Source organism: Oncorhynchus gorbuscha, linkage group LG02 (assembly GCF_021184085.1).
Source record: "Oncorhynchus gorbuscha isolate QuinsamMale2020 ecotype Even-year linkage group LG02, OgorEven_v1.0, whole genome shotgun sequence".
Classification (NCBI taxonomy): domain Eukaryota; kingdom Metazoa; phylum Chordata; class Actinopteri; order Salmoniformes; family Salmonidae; genus Oncorhynchus; species Oncorhynchus gorbuscha.
This window is the reverse complement of record NC_060174.1, coordinates 96,968,359-96,987,735: the sequence shown is the minus strand read 5'-3', so window position 1 is coordinate 96,987,735 and position 19,377 is coordinate 96,968,359. Positions and strand designations below refer to the sequence as shown.

General features: G+C 42.9%; 1 protein-coding gene across 1 annotated transcript; it reads left to right on the top strand.

Moving 5' to 3' along the window:
* The first annotated feature begins 12,505 nt into the window (after positions 1 to 12,505).
* Positions 12,506 to 18,290, top strand: LOC123994948 (solute carrier family 22 member 4-like). Its single transcript, XM_046298084.1, has 10 exons — positions 12,506 to 13,078; positions 13,505 to 13,608; positions 13,691 to 13,845; positions 13,931 to 14,102; positions 14,280 to 14,406; positions 14,948 to 15,048; positions 17,078 to 17,292; positions 17,386 to 17,568; positions 17,796 to 17,931; positions 18,024 to 18,290. Exons 1-10 carry the CDS (start codon positions 12,686 to 12,688, stop codon positions 18,097 to 18,099), a joined length of 1,662 nt encoding a protein of 553 aa, XP_046154040.1. The 5' UTR covers positions 12,506 to 12,685; the 3' UTR covers positions 18,100 to 18,290.
* Positions 18,291 to 19,377: the final 1,087 nt, after the last annotated feature.

The following is a 19,377-nucleotide window of genomic DNA, read 5'->3' as shown; positions in this document are numbered from 1 at the left end:
GAGGAGGTGTGATGGTGTGAGGGTGCTATGCTGGTAACACTGTCTGAGATATATTTAGAAATCAAAGGCACACTTACTTAACTGGCATGGCTACCACAGTATTCTGCAGCGATACACCATCCTATCTGGTTTAAGCTTAGTAGGACTATCATTTGTTTTTTTAACAGGACAATGACCCGACACACCCCCAGGCTGTGTAAGGGCTATTTGACCAAGAACGAGAGTGATGAAGTGCTGCATCAGATGACTTGGCCTCCACAATCATCTGACCTCAACCAAATTGAGATGGTTTGGGATGAGTTGGACTGCAGAGTGAAGGAAAAGCTGCCAACAAGTGCTCAGCCTATGTGGGAACTCCTTCAAGACTGTTGGATCCAGTTGAAGCTGGTTGAGATATGCCAAGAGTGTGCAAAGCTGTCATCAAGGTAAAGGGTGACTACTTTGAAGAATCAAAAATATAAAATATATTTTGATTTGTTTAACACTTTTTTGGTTACTACATGATTCCATATGTGTTATTTCATAGTTATTATTCTACAATGTAGAAAATAGTAAAAAAAAAATAAAGAAAAATTAGTGTCTGTCTCCAAACTTTTTGACTGGTACTGTATAGTGTCGATAAAGGCGGGACACCTTCTCAGGGATACTGGAGAATGACAACAGCGGGGACTATGAGGACACTGTCCAAGACTTTATGTCAACTCAATGGAACTGCCCACAGATGTCTTGCATAATGTCACTTACTCCAGAGTCCATAGAATGGGTAAGGCCTCTCGGAATAGGACACAGGCTATTATTGCATGTTATGAAAATTTAAAGCAAAAGGAAATGGCGAAGAGCAGGGGCAGAGAACTCAGAGACACTGCTTTTGGAATGAATGATCACTTCCCCATGGAGAAAAAAATGAAAAGAGATATAACATTATGAAAGAAAAGCGTTACCTGAACCAATGAGTCTCTTTGGTGGTGTATAAACTTTAAATCAACGGGCAACTGTATCAGGACTCTAGAGTAACTCCCTGGCTATTTTAATCCAACTGTATCAGGACTCTAGAGTAACTCCCTGGCTATTTTAATCCAACTGTATCAGGACTCTAGAGTAACTCCCTGGCTATTTTAATCCAACTGTATCAGGAATCTAGAGTAACTCCCTGGCTATTTTAATCCAACTATATCAGAAGAAAGTGCTTCAGAAGAAAGTGCTTTGTTTCTGGCCATTTTGAGCCTGTAATCGAACCCACAAATGCTGATGCTCCAGATACTCAACTAGTCTAAATAAAGCCAGTTTTATTGCTTCTTTAATCAGAACAACAGTTTTCAGCTGTGCTAACATAATTGCAAAAGGGTTTTCTAATGATCAATTAGCCTTTTAAAATTATAAACTTGGATTAGGTAACACAACGTGCCATTGGAACACAGGAGTGATGGTTGCTGATAATGGGCCTCTGTACGCCTACAGTATGTAGATATTCCATTAGAAATCAGCCATTTCCAGATACAAAGGTCATTTACAATATTAACAATGTCTACACTGTATTTCTGATCAATTTGATGTTATTTTAATGGACAAAAGATTTGCTTTTCTTTCAAAAACAAGGACATTTCTTAGTGACCCCAAACATTTGAATGGTAGTGTACATCTGCCTCACCAGGCACCCATATTGGTTGGATGTGTGTAGAGATCAACTAGGTGTAACTTATGCACTGGGTTTGAAAAGGCCACAAATAGTAACAGAGATGTATTTATCTTGGGTGATTTTAATATAAATTGGAAGGATCAGAAAAATTCAAACATAACAAAATTATTGAGATATGGCGAGAGCTGTGGTTTGAAACAAATGGTTAATGACACTACAAGATCATAAACTAAATTGTCTCACCATTCAGGCACGTGCATTGATCTGATCTTCTGTAATATACCATTGCAATGCTTGCTTAAAGGCCAGATCAATGCCAGTGGGCTGGACAGACCATAATATTGTGACCATAACCATGAACACCAAGGTTCCAAAGAAACCCCCAAGGATTGTGGTCAAGATAAATTTTACTGAATTTGACCATGAGCAATTTCAAAATGATTTGGCTGCTGTACCCTGGGAGCTGATTTATCTAGAGGATGATTTAATTCACGCTACAGAATGTTTTATTGATTTGCTCATGGAGGTAATGGACTATCATGCCCCAGTAAGAAAGACTACAGTTGGGGCTCGTCCATCTCCATGGATTGATGATGAACTGGGTGAGGCATTTTCTCAAAGACATATGGCAAAATCTAAACTAGAAAATGATTAACAGAATTATAGATCACTACGTAATTATGTAGTTAAATTAAATCATAAGAAGATTTTTTATTTATTTATTGATTGTAAAAATGATTACTTCGTACAGCGCGCACGACCCACGTGGAGTTCCAGGTCTCCGGTAGCCTCTGGAACTGCCGATCTGCGGCCAACAAAGCGGAGTTCATCTCAGCCTATGCCTCCCTCCAGTCCCTCGACTTCTTGGTACTGACGGAAACATGGATCACCACAGATAACACTGCTACTCCGACTGCTCTCTCTTCGTCCGCCCACGTGTTCTCGCACACCCCGAGAGCTTCTGGTCAGCGGGGTGGTGGCACCGGGATCCTCATCTCTCCCAAGTGGTCATTCTCTCTTTCTCCCCTTACCCATCTGTCTATCGCCTCCTTTGAATTCCATGCTGTCACAGTTACCAGCCCTTTCAAGCTTAACATTCTTATCATTTATCGCCCTCCAGGTTCCCTCGGAGAGTTCATCAATGAGCTTGATGCCTTGATAAGCTCCTTTCCTGAGGACGGCTCACCTCTCACAGTTCTGGGCGACTTTAACCTCCCCACGTCTACCTTTGACTCATTCCTCTCTGCCTCCTTCTTTCCACTCCTCTCCTCTTTTGACCTCACCCTCTCACCTTCCCCCCCTACTCACAAGGCAGGCAATACGCTCGACCTCATCTTTACTAGATGCTGTTCTTCCACTAACCTCATTGCAACTCCCCTCCAAGTCTCCGACCACTACCTTGTATTCCTTTTCCCTCTCGCTCTCATCCAACACTTCCCACACTGCCCCTACTCGGATGGTATCGCGCCGTCCCAACCTCCGCTCTCTCTCCCCCGCTACTCTCTCCTCTTCCATCCTATCATCTCTTCCCTCTGCTCAAACCTTCTCCAACCTATCTCCTGATTCTGCCTCCTCAACCCTCCTCTCCTCCCTTTCTGCATCCTTTGACTCTCTATGTCCCCTATCCTCCAGGCCGGCTCGGTCCTCCCCTCCCGCTCCGTGGCTCGACGACTCATTGCGAGCTCACAGAACAGGGCTCCGGGCAGCCGAGCGGAAATGGAGGAAAACTCGCCTCCCTGCGGACCTGGCATCCTTTCACTCCCTCCTCTCTACATTTTCCTCCTCTGTCTCTGCTGTTAAGCCACTTTCTACCACTCTAAATTCCAAGTATCTGCCTCTAACCCTAGGAAGCTCTTTGCCACCTTCTCCTCCCTCCTGAATCCTCCTCCCCCTCGCCCCCCCCTCCTCCCTCTCTGCAGATGACTTCGTCAACCATTTTGAAAAGAAGGTCGACGACATCCGATCCTCGTTTGCTAAGTCAAACGACACCGCTGGTTCTGCTCACACTGCCCTACCCTGTGCTCTGACCTCTTTCTCCCCTCTCTCTCCAGATGAAATCTCGCGTCTTGTGACGGCCGGCCACCCAACAACCTGCCCGCTTGACCCTATCCCCTCCTCTCTTCTCCAGACCATTTCCGGAGACCTTCTCCCTTACCTCACCTCGCTCATCAACTCATCCCTGACCGTTGGCTACGTCCCTTCCGTCTTCAAGAGAGCGAGAGTTGCACCCCTTCTGAAAAAACCTACACTCGATCCCTCCGATGTCAACAACTACAGACCAGTATCCCTTCTTTCTTTTCTCTCCAAAACTCTTGAACGTGCCGTCCTTGGCCAGCTCTCCCGCCATCTCTCTCAGAATGACCTTCTTGATCCAAATCAGTCAGGTTTCAAGACTAGTCATTCAACTGAGACTGCTCTTCTCTGTATCACGGAGGCGCTCCGCACTGCTAAAGCTAACTCTCTCTCCTCTGCTCTCATCCTTCTAGACCTATCGGCTGCCTTCGATACTGTGAACCATCAGATCCTCCTCTCCACCCTCTCCGAGTTGGGCATCTCCGGCGCGGCCCACGCTTGAATTGTGTCCTACCTGACAGGTCGCTCCTACCAGGTGGCGTGGCGAGAATCTGTCTCCTCACCACGCGCTCTCACCACTGGTGTCCCCCAGGGCTCTGTTCTAGGCCCTCTCCTATTCTCGCTATACACCAAGTCACTTGGCTCTGTCATAACCTCACATGGTCTCTCCTATCATTGCTATGCAGACGACACACAATTAATCTTCTCCTTTCCCCCTTCTGATGACCAGGTGGCGAATCGCATCTCTGCATGTCTGGCAGACATATCAGTGTGGATGACGGATCACCACCTCAAGCTGAACCTCAGCAAGACGGAGCTGCTCTTCCTCCCGGGGAAGGACTGCCCGTTCCATGATCTCGCCATCACGGTTGACAACTCCATTGTGTCCTCCTCCCAGAGCGCTAAGAACCTTGGCGTGATCCTGGACAACACCCTGTCGTTCTCAACTAACATCAAGGCGGTGGCCCGTTCCTGTAGGTTCATGCTCTACAACATCCGCAGAGTACGACCCTGCCTCACACAGGAAGCGGCACAGGTCCTAATCCAGGCACTTGTCATCTCCCGTCTGGATTACTGCAACTCGCTGTTGGCTGGGCTCCCTGCATGTGCCATTAAACCCCTACAACTCATCCAGAACGCCGCAGCCCGTCTGGTGTTCAACCTTCCCAAGTTCTCTCACGTCACCCCGCTCCTCCGCTCTCTCCACTGGCTTCCAGTTGAAGCTCGCATCCGCTACAAGACCATGGTGCTTGCCTACGGAGCTGTGAGGGGAACGGCACCTCAGTACCTCCAGGCTCTGATCAGGCCCTACACCCAAACAAGGGCACTGCGTTCATCCACCTCTGGCCTGCTCGCCTCCCTACCACTGAGGAAGTACAGTTCCCGCTCAGCCCAGTCAAAACTGTTCGCTGCTCTGGCCCCCCAATGGTGGAACAAACTCCCTCACGACGCCAGGACAGCGGAGTCAATCACCACCTTCCGGAGACACCTGAAACCCCACCTCTTTAAGGAATACCTAGGATAGGATAAAGTAATCCTTCTCACCCCCCCCCCTTAAAAGATTTAGATGCACTATTGTAAAGTGGCTGTTCCACTGGATGTCATAAGGTGAATGTACCAATTTGTAAGTCGCTCTGGATAAGAGCAATATGGTATATAGATGTGATATGAGTAAGGTAAGATATGTAAACATTATTAAAGTGGCATTATTTAGAGTGGCATTGTATAAAGTGACTAGTGATCCATTTATTAAAGTGGCCAGTGATTGGGTCTCAATGTAGGCAGCAGCCTCTCTGAGTTAGTGATTGCTGTTTAGCAGTCAGATAGAAACTGTTTTCTGTTTTCTACTTTCAGATAGAAACTGTTTTTCAGTCTCTCGGTCCCAGCTTTGATGCACCTGTACTGACTTCGCCTTCTGGATGGTAGCGGGGTGAACAGGCAGTGGCTCGGGTGGTTGATGTCCTTGATGATCTTTTTGGCCTTCCTGTGACATCGACTGCTGTAGGTGTCATGGAGGGAAGGGAATTTGCTCCCGGTAATGCGTTGTGCAGACTGCACCACCCCCTGGAGAGCCTTGTGGTTGAGGGCGGTGCAGTTTCCGTACCAGGCTGTGATACCCGACAGGATGCTCTCGATTCTGCATCTGTAAAAGTTTGTCAGGGTTTTGGGTGACAAGCCACATTTCTTTAGCCTCCTGAGGTTGAAGAGGAGCTGTTGCGCCTTCTTCACCACACTGTTTGTATGGGTGGACCAATTCAGTTTGTCTGTGATGTGTATGCCGAGGAACTTTAAACTTGACACCTTCTCCACTACTGTCCCTTTGATGTGGATAGGGGGGAGCTTTTCCCTGAAGTCCATGACCATATCCTTTGTTTTGTTGACGTTGAGTGAGAGGTTGTTTTCCTGACACCACACACCACAGTCCAAGTGCCCTCACCTGATGGTGATTGCGTCGTCTGTGGACCTGTTGGGGTGGTATGCAAACTGAAGTGGGTCTAGGGTGGCCGGTAAGGTGGAGGTGATATGATATGGCTGTTTTTTTTGTAGTCCCTACCACATACGTCTCGTGTCTGAGCCGTTGAATTGCGACTCCACCCTATACTGGCATTTTGCTTGTTTGATTGCCTTGCGGAGGGAATAACTACAATGTTTATATTCAGTCATATTCCTGGACCTCTTTCCATGGTTAAATGCGGTGGATCGCACTTTCAGTTTTGCACATATGCTGCCATCCATCCATGGTTTCTGGTTAGGGTAGGTTTTTATAGTCACAGTGGGTACAACATCTCTAATGCACTTCTTTATAAACACACTTACCAAGTCAGCATATAGGTCGATGTTGTTCTCTAAGGCTGACAGTCCGTGTGATCAAAACAATCTTGAATTGTGGCTTCCGATTGTTTGGACCAGCGTTAAATGGTTCTCGTCACTGGTACATCCTGTTTGAGTTTCTGCCTATAAGACGGTAGGAGCAAGATGGCGTCGTGGTCGGATTTACCGAAGGGAGGGTTTCCAGTTTGCATTTAGTCCAGTGAAGTTCTTGATGGCCGTCTTGGTGTCTGCTTGAGGGGAAATGTACACAGCTGTGACTATAACTGATGAGAATTCTCTAGGTAGGTAAAATGGCCAGCATTTAATTGAAATAATTTCTAGGTCGGGTGAGCAGAAGGACTTGAGTTCCTGTATGTTGTTATGATTACACCATGAGTTGTTAATCATGATGTCACGTTCTGACCTTAGTTCCTTTGTTTTGTCTTTTGTTTTAGTATTGTCAGGGCGTGAGTTGGGTGGGTTGTCTATGTTAGTTTGTCTATGATTTTCTATTTCTGTGTTTTGCCTGGTATGGTTCTCAATCAGAGGGAGCTGTCAAATGTTGTCCCTGATTGAGAACCATGTTTTGGTAGCCTGTTTTCCATTGTGTTTTGAGGGTGGTTGTTTTCAATCTTTGTGTGTCTACGCCCGACAGAACTGTTCCGGTTGTTTCTTTGTTGTTTTGTTATTCAGTGTTGAGATTACTTTATTAAAAAGATGAACACGTACCACGCTGCGCATTAGTCCTCACCTTCTTCCCAAGACCGCCGTTACACATGAAGCATACACACCCACCTTTCCTCGTCCCAGAGAGGTGTTTATCTCTGTCAGCACAATGCGTTGAGAAGCCCGGTGGCTGAACCGATTCTGACATCATATCCAGAGAGAGCCATGTTTCCACGAAACAGAGAATGTTACAATCTCTGATGTCTCTCTGGAAGGCAACCCTTGCTTGAATTTTGTATACCTTGTGGTCAAGAGACTGGACATTGGCTAGTAGTATACTCGGGAGCGGTGGGTGATGTGCACGTCTACGGAGCCTGACCAGTTGGCCACTTCATCGGCCCCTTCTGCGGCGCCGTTGTTTAGGGTCGACTACTGTAATTAGATCCATTGTCCTGGGTGGTGGTCCGAACAGGGAATCCGCTTCGGGTATCGTATTCCTGGTCCTACTGTTGATAAGTTGACCTTCTTATATCCAATAGTTCTTCCCGGCTGTATGTAATAAGACTTAAGATTTCCTGGGGTAACAATGTAAGGAATAATGCAAAAAAACTATGTAAGGAATAATACAAAAAAACTAAATACAGCATAGTTTCCTAAGAACTCGAAGCGAGGCGACCATCTCTGTTGGCGCTATCTTGTCTTGAACTCACTGAAGTCAGCGATTTCCCTGTTCCGAGTTTCCACCTGTTTTGAATGCCATGCTGGATTGACAGCATGACCAATGTTGAATGTTTATCCTTTTAAGCTTGGAAAAGAGACCCTTAAACCCAGACTTGGACAACACATCCACTCTACTGAATAGCAGGCTAGTGATTGCTTTGCAATAGTTGCAGTTAGCCACTGATTCCTTCCAAACCACTCATTGTTGAATTTGCGATTTCCAACTTGTTGTATAATGTAGTTGACATGATTAGTCCAATCAAAGCTACTGTAGATATAGTGTGTTTTAATGTGGTTTTATCTGTGGACAATGACCATGAGCGTTCTTGGATGGGCACTTTTAATGTAACTCTTTGGGTTTAGAGTTACTTCTAATGTAACTCTAAACCCATAGAGCTTGAATTTTATAGCTTTCCCTGTAGATTTTGAGGTGACGTAGTGTCCCCAGGAGTGACAAAACACTGAGCCAACTAAGTTAAGAACAAATTCCTATTTACAATGACGGCCTAGCTCAGCAAAACCCGGACGATGATGGGCCAATTGTGCGCCGCACTATGAGACTCCCAATCACAGCTGGAAGTGATTCAGCCTGGATTTGAACCAGGGACTGTAGTGTTGCCTCTTCAACTGAGATGCAGTGCCCAACTAGAGAACATTACCAACCCCTACGCTCTGTATTTTTTTGCTGGCTGCCCAACCACCACAGAAAGCACTGAGCTAGAATGGAACACCTGCATGTTGGAGATGCCTTACTCAAGAAAGCAAAAAAGAGACCATGTTTGTATGTGTCCTTATAAACTAAATTACAGTTGAAGTCGGAAGTTTACATGCACCTTAGCCAAATACATTTAAACTCAGTTTTTCACAACTCCTGACATTTAATCCTAGTAAAATTTCCCCGTCTTAGGTCTGTTAGGATCACCAGTTTATTTTAAAAATATTATTACAAAAATATTACTACTTTGATACGAATCAGTAGTGATTAAGAAGTGAATATAAGCAATGGCCACTGAAAAAAAAGGGTATACTGTTTATACCTGCATCTACCCTCCAGTACACCACTGGCCCTTTGTGTTTTACAAAAAAGGGCACTCTAACATGAGTGTGGTGGTATTACGGTTGCTGTCTTTTCATAATCACAAACCTTTCACACACTGAAAGCATACGGTGGGGCAAAAAAGTATTTAGTCAGCCACCAATTGTGCAAGTTCTCCCACTTGAAAATATGGGAGGGGCCTGTAATTTTCAAAATAGGTACACTTCAACTTTGACAGACAAAATGAGAGAAAAAAAAATCCAGAAAATCACTTTGTAGGTTTTTTAAATGAATTTATTTGCAAATTATGGTGGAAAATAAGTATTTGGTCACCTACAAACAAGCAAGATTTCTGGCTCTCACAGACCTGTAACTTCTTTAAGAGGCTCCTCTGTCCTCCACTCGTTACCTGTATTAATGGCACCTGTTTGAACTTATCAGTATAAAAGACACCTGTCCACAACCTCAAACAGTCGCACACCAAACTCCACTATGGCCAAGACCAAAGAGCTGTCAAAGGACACCAGAAACAAAATTGTAGACCTGCACCAGGCTGTGAAGATTGAATCTGCAATAGGTACGCAGCTTGGTTTGAAGAAATCAACTGTGGGAGCAATTATTAGGAAATGGAAGACATACAAGACCACTGATAATCTCCCTCGATCTGGGGCTCCACGCAAGATCTCACCCCGTAGGGTCAAAATGATCACAAGAACGGTGAGCAAAAATCCCAGAACCACACGGGGGACCTAGTGAATGACCTGCAGAGAGCTGGGACCAAAGTAACAAAGCCTACCATCAGTAACACACTACGCCGCCAGGGACTCAAATCCTGCAGTGCCAGATGTGTCCCCCTGCTTAAGCCAGTACATGTCCAGGCCCGTCTGAAGTTTGCTAGAGAGCATTTGGATGATCCAGAAGACGATTGGGAGAATGTCATATGGTCAGATGAAACCAAAATATAACTTTTTGGTAAACACTTAACTTGTCGTGTTTGGAGGACAAAGAATGCCGAGTTGCATCCAAAGAACACCATACCGACTGTGAAGCATGGGGGTGGAAACATCATGCTTTGGGGCTGTTTTTCGGCAAAGGGACCAGGACGGCTGATCCGTGTAAAGGAAAGAATGAATGGGGCCATGTATCGTGAGATTTTGAGTGAAAACCTCCTTCCATCAGCAAGGGCATTGAAGATGAAACGTGGCTGGGTCTTTCAGCATGACAATGATCCCAAACGCAATGAAGGAGTGGCTTCGTAAGAAGCATTTCAAGGTCCTGGAGTGGCCTTGCCAGTCTCCAGATCTCAACCCCATAGAAAATCTTTGGAGGGAGTTGAAAGTCCGTGTTGCCCAGCAACAGCCCCAAAACATCACTGCTCTAGAGGAGATCTGCATGGAGGAATGGGCAAAATACCAGCAACAGTGTGTGAAAACTTTGTGAAGACTTATAGAAAACGTTTGACCTCTGTCATTGCCAACAAAGTGTATATAACAAAGTATTGAGATAAACTTTTGTTATTGACCAAATACTTACTTTCCACCATAATTCGCAAATAAATTCATTAAAAATCCTACAATGTGATTTTCTGGATTTTTTTCTCATTTTGTCTGTCATAGTTGAAGTGTACCTATGATGAAAATTACAGGCCTCTCTCATATTTTTAAGTGGGAGAACTTGCACAATTGGTGGCTGACTAAATACTTTTTTTTGCCCCACTGTATACGTTAATGTCTATAATAGATATAAAGGCTGTTAAGTTATTCATGTTTCAAGAAAGGAGTGTATATATTTGGCCTGGCGAAGTCCTCACTGTCCAAGACTGAGACAAGAACGAGTACAAATGTATCCAACACTGAGACACTCAATATGTGGTTTTGAGACCATACTACTACAACACTGCCTCAATACCACACCAGTGCACTGGTCGCCGGCTTATCGACTCATCGCACGACCCAATCAGCCACTCAAAATGGTCTTGAGTGTCTTCAAATCTGCCCAATTTGCTGATTCGCATTCCAAACACCCACTCCTTTCAACACACCCACTCGCCCATACTCAGTCGCCATATTGAGCTGGAGCTACCCATACTTGAAAAAAATCTGCCACTGTCAGACTTATAGTTTTTCTTTTAAATCGGTAAAAACTTAAATAAAAACATGAAATTATGCAATTCAGGACAGTAGTGTCCCACCTGGCCAACATCCGGTGAAACGGCAGTGCCAAATTCAAATTAAATTACTATAAATATTAAACCTTCATGAAATCACAAGTGCAATGCATCAAAATAAAGATTAACTTGTTGTTAATCCAGCCAAGGTCTCAGATTTCAAAAAGGCTTTACGGCAAAAGCAAACCATGTGATTACCTGAGGACAGTGTCCAGCACAAAATGCATAACAAATCATTTTCAACCACGGCTTTGCGACTCGAAAGTTAGAAATAGCGATATAATATAAGCCTTACCTTTGAAGATCTTATTCTGTTGTCACTCCAAAAGGTCTCAGTTACATTTCAAATGGTCCTTTTGTTAGATACATTTCTTCCTTATACCCATAAAAACTCAGTTTAGCTGGTGCGCTTCAGTCAATAATCCACTGGCATTCACTCCGTCAAAATGCATACAAAATGAATTCCAAACGTTACCAATAAATTTATCCAAACAAGTCAATTAACGTTTATAATCAATCCTTGGGTACCCTAATACGCAAATAAACAATAACATTTAAGACGGAGAGTTGTTATTGTCTTTACCGGAGATAAACAAAAAGAACGCGCTCTCTCGGCCATGCGCTTACAGCCAAAATGGGAGCCACTTAGAAAAACTACAACTTCTCCCTCATTTTTTTCCAAACAAACAGCCTGAAACTCTTTCAAAAGACTGTTGACATCTAGTGGAAGCCCTAGGAACTGCAATCGGGGACGATTTCACCCTATTATAAAAGTGCCAGGCATTGAAATCAGTGGTATGCTGAATTATTTTTATTTTTATGGTTTGTCCTCAGGGTTTCGCCTGCCATTTCAGTTCTGTTATACTCACAGACATTATTTTAACCATTTTAGAAATTAAAGTGTTTTCTATCCAAATCTACCAATTATATGCATATTTTAACTTCTGGGCCTGAGTAGCAGGCAGTTTACTTTGGGCATACTTTTCATCCGGACGTCAGAATACCGCCCCCTATCCCAAAGAAGTTAAGAGGCTGCTGTCAAACAGGCTGCTTATAATGCATAAGTGACTCTTTGGCTCAATCTGATCCTAACGCACACTCACTTGTCTGTTGCGTTTACAGAGCAAACTCTGACATGTGTCTCAGCCAATCATTAACTAGGTCTGGGAAGGTGTGTGAGATAAGGCTGCAGTTAGAGTGTCGTTGAGGTGGGCCCCTCTGGCCACCTTCCCAGACATTTCATCCCTCTTCAACTGTTGTCCTTACATAAAGGTTGAATTCCACCACCAGTGGACAGCAACATCCTATAATAAATTAACCCTCACTTTTATGACCGTCCAATACATTACCAATACCGAGTGGGGCAATTCAAGGTGCAATGATATGTTATCTACCTGCTTTCAAGAGGGGTTGGTGCATGAAAGGAGAGAGCTGTGCTGTTTGTTGACGGTGTCAGATGGTGATAGATGATATCCGACAACACTACAACAATGTCTGGAGCAGCTATAACATGCAGGCAGTTGTCTGCAAATGAATAAGTGACTGGACTCAAAGGTCAACTGAACACAGCAGCAACATGAGAGATTACGATGGAATCACAGCTTTCTTGGGAACATGGGGACCCTTTCAGCGGACAATCTTCTTGGCATTGGCCATCAGTATCCTGCCCAATGGGTTTACTGGTATTTATATAGTGTTTGTAGGTGATACACCGCCACATGAATGCTATGTTCCTGAGGAGTATAATATCAGTGAGATGTGGAGAAATGTGACCATCCCAATGGAGACAATAAATGGTGCATCGCAGCATAGCTCTTGCTCAAGGCTCAAAGTGGAGACAGTTAGAAACTACTCTATCCTAAATATCATTCCAAATGTGGATGTCAACGTGAGTGAAATTGAGCTGGAAAGTTGCTTGGACGGTTGGAAATACAGCAAAGACGTCTACCAGTCAACATTCGTCACCGAGGTGAGAAATGTATTGCAAATCAATGCAAACATTATTAGCTATTCCCAAAGACCAAAACAATTTTTTGTGATAAAAAGAGTATGAAAAACAAATATGTGAATGATGAACTTTAAATGCTTTTACACAAACACTATGGATTGCACGGTTGGGTTACCCAAACCCTTACAACAACAAATTGCAGTTACAGTACAGTACATTGCAGTTATGTTGTAGTTGTACTGCAATTACTGCATCCAGAAACAAACCTCTGTTTTACTTTGCTGTCTAGTGTTGTAATTTAGCAATTCACCTGAGTCTATTTTGCAGTTATAGTGCAATTACTGCCGTTTAAAATAGCACTGTAACTGCACTGTAACTGCAGTTTCACTTTTTGTAAAAGGAGAGAAGGGGCATTTCTGTAACTTAGGAAATATGTGTATTTTGCAGTGGGATGTGGTGTGTGATAATGCATACAAAGTTCCCTTGACCACTTCAATTCACTACTTTGGTGCGCTGGTGGGAACGTTCATCTCTGGCCAGCTGTCTGACAGGTCTGTAATGTATACTGTGTACGTCAGTCCTGATAGAGAATCATCTCAGACAATGTGACCTTACATCATTTTTAATCAACAGGTTTGGAAGAAAGCCAACACTCTTTACTATGATGATAATCCAGAGTGTGGCCACTTTCGCACAAATATTCTCCCCAAACTGGCAGGCATTCACTATTTTCTTCTTCTTTGCTGGTGCTGGATCAGTCTCAAACTACGTCATAGCGTATGTTCTTGGTAGGTTCAAAATAAGCATAACTTGTACCTACAGTATTTCTTGCACATTTGGTAAATTTACTGAACTTGCATATCTTGTCTTCAGGGACAGAAATACTGAGCCCTGGAGCTCGTGTGGTATTCTCCGCTCTTGGAGTGTTCCTGAGCTCTGCCATTGGCTACATGTTCATGCCGGCTGTGGCATACTTCATCCGTGATTGGAGGTGGTTGCTGGTTCCCATGACAGGCTCTGGAATAATATACTTCCCACTATGGTGGTAAGCATAATGAATCCCCACAGGAATGTGTTTGCCGCAAAACCTTCTACTATGTTAATGCTCTGTGTACTCTTCTTTTAGCGATGGTAGTTCTTATCTCTGTGAAATACAAACATTAGCCCATTTTACATAGGGTCTCAGTAACGTTTATATAACTGTGCATATGTATTGGTATAGGTTCATCCCAGAGTCTCCCAGATGGCTGCTCTCTCAGGGAAGAGTGGAGGAGGCTGAGGCCATACTGAGAGACGCTGCCAGGAGGAACAGAGTCACAGCACCAGAGGTCATCTTCACTCCCGCAGAGGTGAGCAAGCTTACTTAGCTACAGTTAGCTTGCATCATTTAATAAAATAAACCTTCCCAGGGATATGGAGTAACAAAAACCATATATAGAAGAATTACAAAAAAGTGCCTGTGTCTTTGATTCCCATGTAAAAATGTTAATATCTTTTTAGGCACCTATCCAGTTGAAGTCAAAGTCATTTTTGCTGGTGCTGCAATACATAAACTGAATGAAGTTGATTAATAACCATTGTTAAATCATTTGAGAGACTAATGCATCCCTTCCTGTTTTATGGTGTAATCCAGGTCATTCATCAGACAACTTGACCACTCACCCTGGCCTGACTCTAGTTTAGCTTTCTGAAGTGTTATTGTTTAACCAATGCCGTGTAGAACTGCAGAATAATGAAAGTGAGATGGTGGACTCTGTGCTTACGGCGATGAAGGAGAGACACGGGAATAAAATACAGGGGCAATCTACTCTTAGCAATTTCATCCATTATGCATTTTGCTCTTCTGAATGGTGTATCCTAATGATGATCCTAATGATGACTTATCTCCAGGTAGAAGATGCTCTGGCCATGAAGGAGAAGAAACACAACATTCTGGATGTCATGAGGAGCAGCAATATGCTTTCAATTATAATTCTGTGTTCCCTTCTGTGGTAAATCTTAGCATCTGTTAACACAAATCCTACACAATCTTAAAGGAAACCTCCCCCACCCAAAAACTTTTTTTAGGTATTTGTTTCATTAGTCCATTGTTGACAAAGTCACAAAATGTTTTGCTTGTCAGCAATCAAGTTTTCATGATATGTAACTTTCAAAATACAGAAATTCTCACATGATGCAATTTGCATCATATGACACAAAATGTAGCATCATATTATGCAAAATGCAAAGTACGGGATTACTTCTTTATTTTGAAAGTTACATATCTTGAAAACTTGATTGCTGACAAGAAAAATATTTTGGGACTTTGTCAACAATGGACTAATGAAACAAATACCAAAAATGTTTTGAGTGGAATTGTCATTTAATGACTGAATATTACTTTGAATTTTACTTTATTTGTGGCTGTTCATCTACAGTTTAAGTTGGAAGTTCACATACACCTTAGCCAAATACATTTAAACTCAGTTTTTCACTATTCCTGACATTTAACCCTAGTAAAAATTCCCTGTTTTAGGTCAGCACTTTACTTTAAGAATGTGAAATGTCAGAATAATAGTAGAGAGAATGATTTATTTCAGCTTTTATTTCTTTCATCACATTCCCAGTGGGCTAGAAGTTTACATACAATCAATTAGTATTTGGTTGCATTGCCTTTTAAATTGTTTAACTTGGGTCAAACGTTTCGAGTAGCCTTCCACAAGCTTCCCACAATGAATTGGGTGAATTTTGGCCCATTCCTCCTGACAGAGCTGGTGTAACCGAGTCAGGTTTGTAGGCCTCTTTGCTCGCACACGATTTTTCAGTTATGCCCACACATTTTCTATGGGATTGAGGTCAGGACTTTCTGATGGTCACTCCAATACTTTGACTTTGTTGTCCTTAAACCATTTTGCCACAACTTTGGAAGTATGCTTGGGGTCATTGTTCATTTGGAAGACGCATTTGCGACCAAGCTTTAACTTCCTGACTGATGTCTTGAGATGTTGCTTCAATATATCTACATAATTTTCTTCCTCATGATGCCATCTATTTTATGAAGTGCACCAGTCCCTCCTGCAACAAAGCACCCCCAAAACATGAGGCTGCCACCCCCGTGCTTCATGGTTGGGATGGTGTTCTTCGGCTTGCAAGCCTCCACCTTTTTCCAAACATAACGATGATCATTATGGCCAAACAGTTCTATTTCTGTTTCATTAGACCAGAGGACATTTCTTCAAAAAGTATGATCTTTGTCCCCATGTGCAGTGGCAAACCATAGTCTGGCTTTTTTATGCCGGTTTTGGAGCAATGACTTCTTCCTTGCTGAGCGGCCTTTCAGGTTACATCGATATAGGACTCATTTTACTGTGTATATAGATACTTTTGTACTTGTTTCCCCCAGCATCTTCACAAGGTCCTTGTTCTGGGATTGATTTGCACTTTTCACACCAAAGTATGTTCATCTCTAGGAGACGCATCTCTTTCCTGAGCGGTAATGACGGCTGCGGGGTCCCATGGTGTTTATACTTGCATACTATTGTTTGTACAGATGAACGTGGTACCTTCAGGCGTTTGGAAATTTCTCCCAAGGATGAACCAGACTTGAGGTCTTTGCTGATTTATTTTGATTTTCCCATGTCAAGCAAAGAGGCACTGCGTTTGAAGGTAGGCCTTGAAATACATCCACAGGTACACCTCCAATGGACTATGTCAATTAGCCTATCAGAAGCTTCAAAAGCCATGACATCATTTTCGTGAATTTTCCAAGCTGTTTAAAGGCACAGTCAACTTAACGTATGTAAACTTCTGACCCACTGGAATTGTGATACAGTGAATTATAAGTGAAATAATCTGTCTGTAAATAATTGTTGTAAAAATGACTTGTGTCATGCACAAAGTAAATGTCCTAACCAACTTGCCAAAACTATAGTTTGTTAATAAGAAATTTGTGGAGTGGTTGAAAAACGAGTTTTAATGACTGTAAACTTCCGACTTCAACTGTAATTCATTCAACTTTGTATATTTGATTTCCCTCTGCAGGATTATTATCACATGTGGCTACTTCGCCCTGATTTTGAACACCTCCAATCTCAGTGGAAATCCGTATATCAACTGCTTCCTGTCTGGAGCTGCAGAAGTGCCAGCCTATTTCATTGCCCTGTTGCTGCTCAGATACTGTCCCAGACAGTTTTGCCAGTCCTCCACTCTCTTCCTAGGGGGAGCTGTTATTCTCTTCATTAACATGGTCCCAACAGGTAAAATTCATTGACCATCATAGAGGGAGACCTCATTTACAGATCTTTATAAACATCACCTAATTTACACCTGATTGTCTCTCTATGTTTCAGACCTCCCAGGAGTGGCTATCTTCCTGGAGATGGTGGGGAAGTTTGGCATCACGGCAGCATTCTGTGTAGTGTACGCAGTCACGTCGGAGCTCTTCCCGACTGTGGTGAGAAACATGGCCATGGGGACGTGCTCCATGGCAGCACGCATCGGAACCATCATCTCACCCTTCATCATCTACCTCGGTAAGACCAATCAATCAGTTAATTCATCAATCATCAATGTCAATATTGGACTGTTAAAGTATATGTATCCAATCTTGTAAGACCTGGATCACTTCCCATTTCTTTGTTCAGTAGAGATGAACAAGATTGTGTGGATGTATTCGACAATGTCCCTCACTGTTAATTTGGTTTTCTGATGTTCAGACCTCTCCCTTGATATTGAAAATGTCTGTTTTATTTATTTGCAGGAAATTACTACAAGTACCTACCATACATATTGATTGGTAGCCTTGCAATACTTGGGGGTCTGTTCTGCTTCATTTTACCTGAGAGTTACGGCAAGGTTTTGCCAGAGACCATCTTACAGATGCAGCATATCAAAGGGTGAGTTTGACTGTCTGTCCGTCTCTACGTATATTCCTCCATCCATCTTGATGAAGAATTGTTTCAAACATGTGTTTTCATCTTTTCTACAGGTGTCGATGCAACACAGACCAAGACACAGAAAACGTAGATAGCAAATCAGAGTATAGGAAGGAATCTAAATTGTAAATCTTGTACTTCTAAGCTAACATATGGAATTGTTTGTACATGGTCATACCATGGACCATTTGAACTATTTGATTTTGAATTTTAGGACCCATTTAGGTATAAAATAATATACTGTATATAAAAAAGTTAGTTGATAAAATATTGAAATTTGGCCTTAACTACTCTAACCCATAGAAACACATTGAATAACACATTCATAAATGGCAAAAAAGACAGTCAAAAAATAAAAAATAAGGAATAAGGTTTTGAAGTGTCTGTCCTAAATCTAGGAGATATAAGAAAGTTCAGGAAATATATATATTTTTTTACAAATACTTCCATTCATTTGTATGGGTTACCTTAAGACTAGTCCCGTGACTCTTATGGGGGTCGTAAAGCAAAACGGAGAACACCATCATGTTCATGAGATGCCCCTTGCCACATTCCTACAGTATAAGCTTGTAGCCCAAATGGATCATACGCTGCAGACAGAAGTTGGCACATCAGCATTACCAAATTCAGATGAGTCATGTGGAGCTTGTGGGGGTCACAGAGAAAGATGGAGAACCATTGTGTTTGTGAGACGTTTTCGTGAGAAGACCGATTTTCAGGATGTATCAAGGTCTGACAAACACTGCTGTAGCTCGGCCACCTTCCTCTGCAGATGCGGAAGGACAACATAGCCTGATCTTGTGGATTGAGAAACAACCCAATGCAAAATACATACAGTATGTCTAGCATACACTGACAGATTTTGATGGGGATTATTATGTAACTTCGATTGATGCACAGGTGCGTCAAAAGAATGTTAAGGATTTTTACATGAATGTACTGTACACCTAAACATCATACAACCAGCAGGCAAAACGAATGGTTAAGTTACAAAACTTATCACAGCATTTGGACATTAATCGTGAAGAGGTTAAAAGATAAAGACTAGTTTCTCTTGAATTAATGTGGATGCCTGGCTAAGACAAGATAACTACATTACTCTTGAGTTATGCATGAAGAGTCCCATAACCTTGTAGCACTATTGTTAGAGAGGGGTAAAGATAAAGATTTTGTTCGGGCGCCAGGCAGGTATTAACCCTGCCGAAAGGAAAAGAGTTGGATAGATAGAGTAGCACTACCACAGACACACACATCAGCAGAAGAGACTGCCTTGAGTGTAGCTTGTTTGCCAGATAACCAGTGGAGAGAAAAGATAAGACACACCATATGAAACACACATCACAGCACAGGGGTAACCCAACCAATAATACCTCATAATGGCAGAGCAATTTAACGGCAACTTCCTAG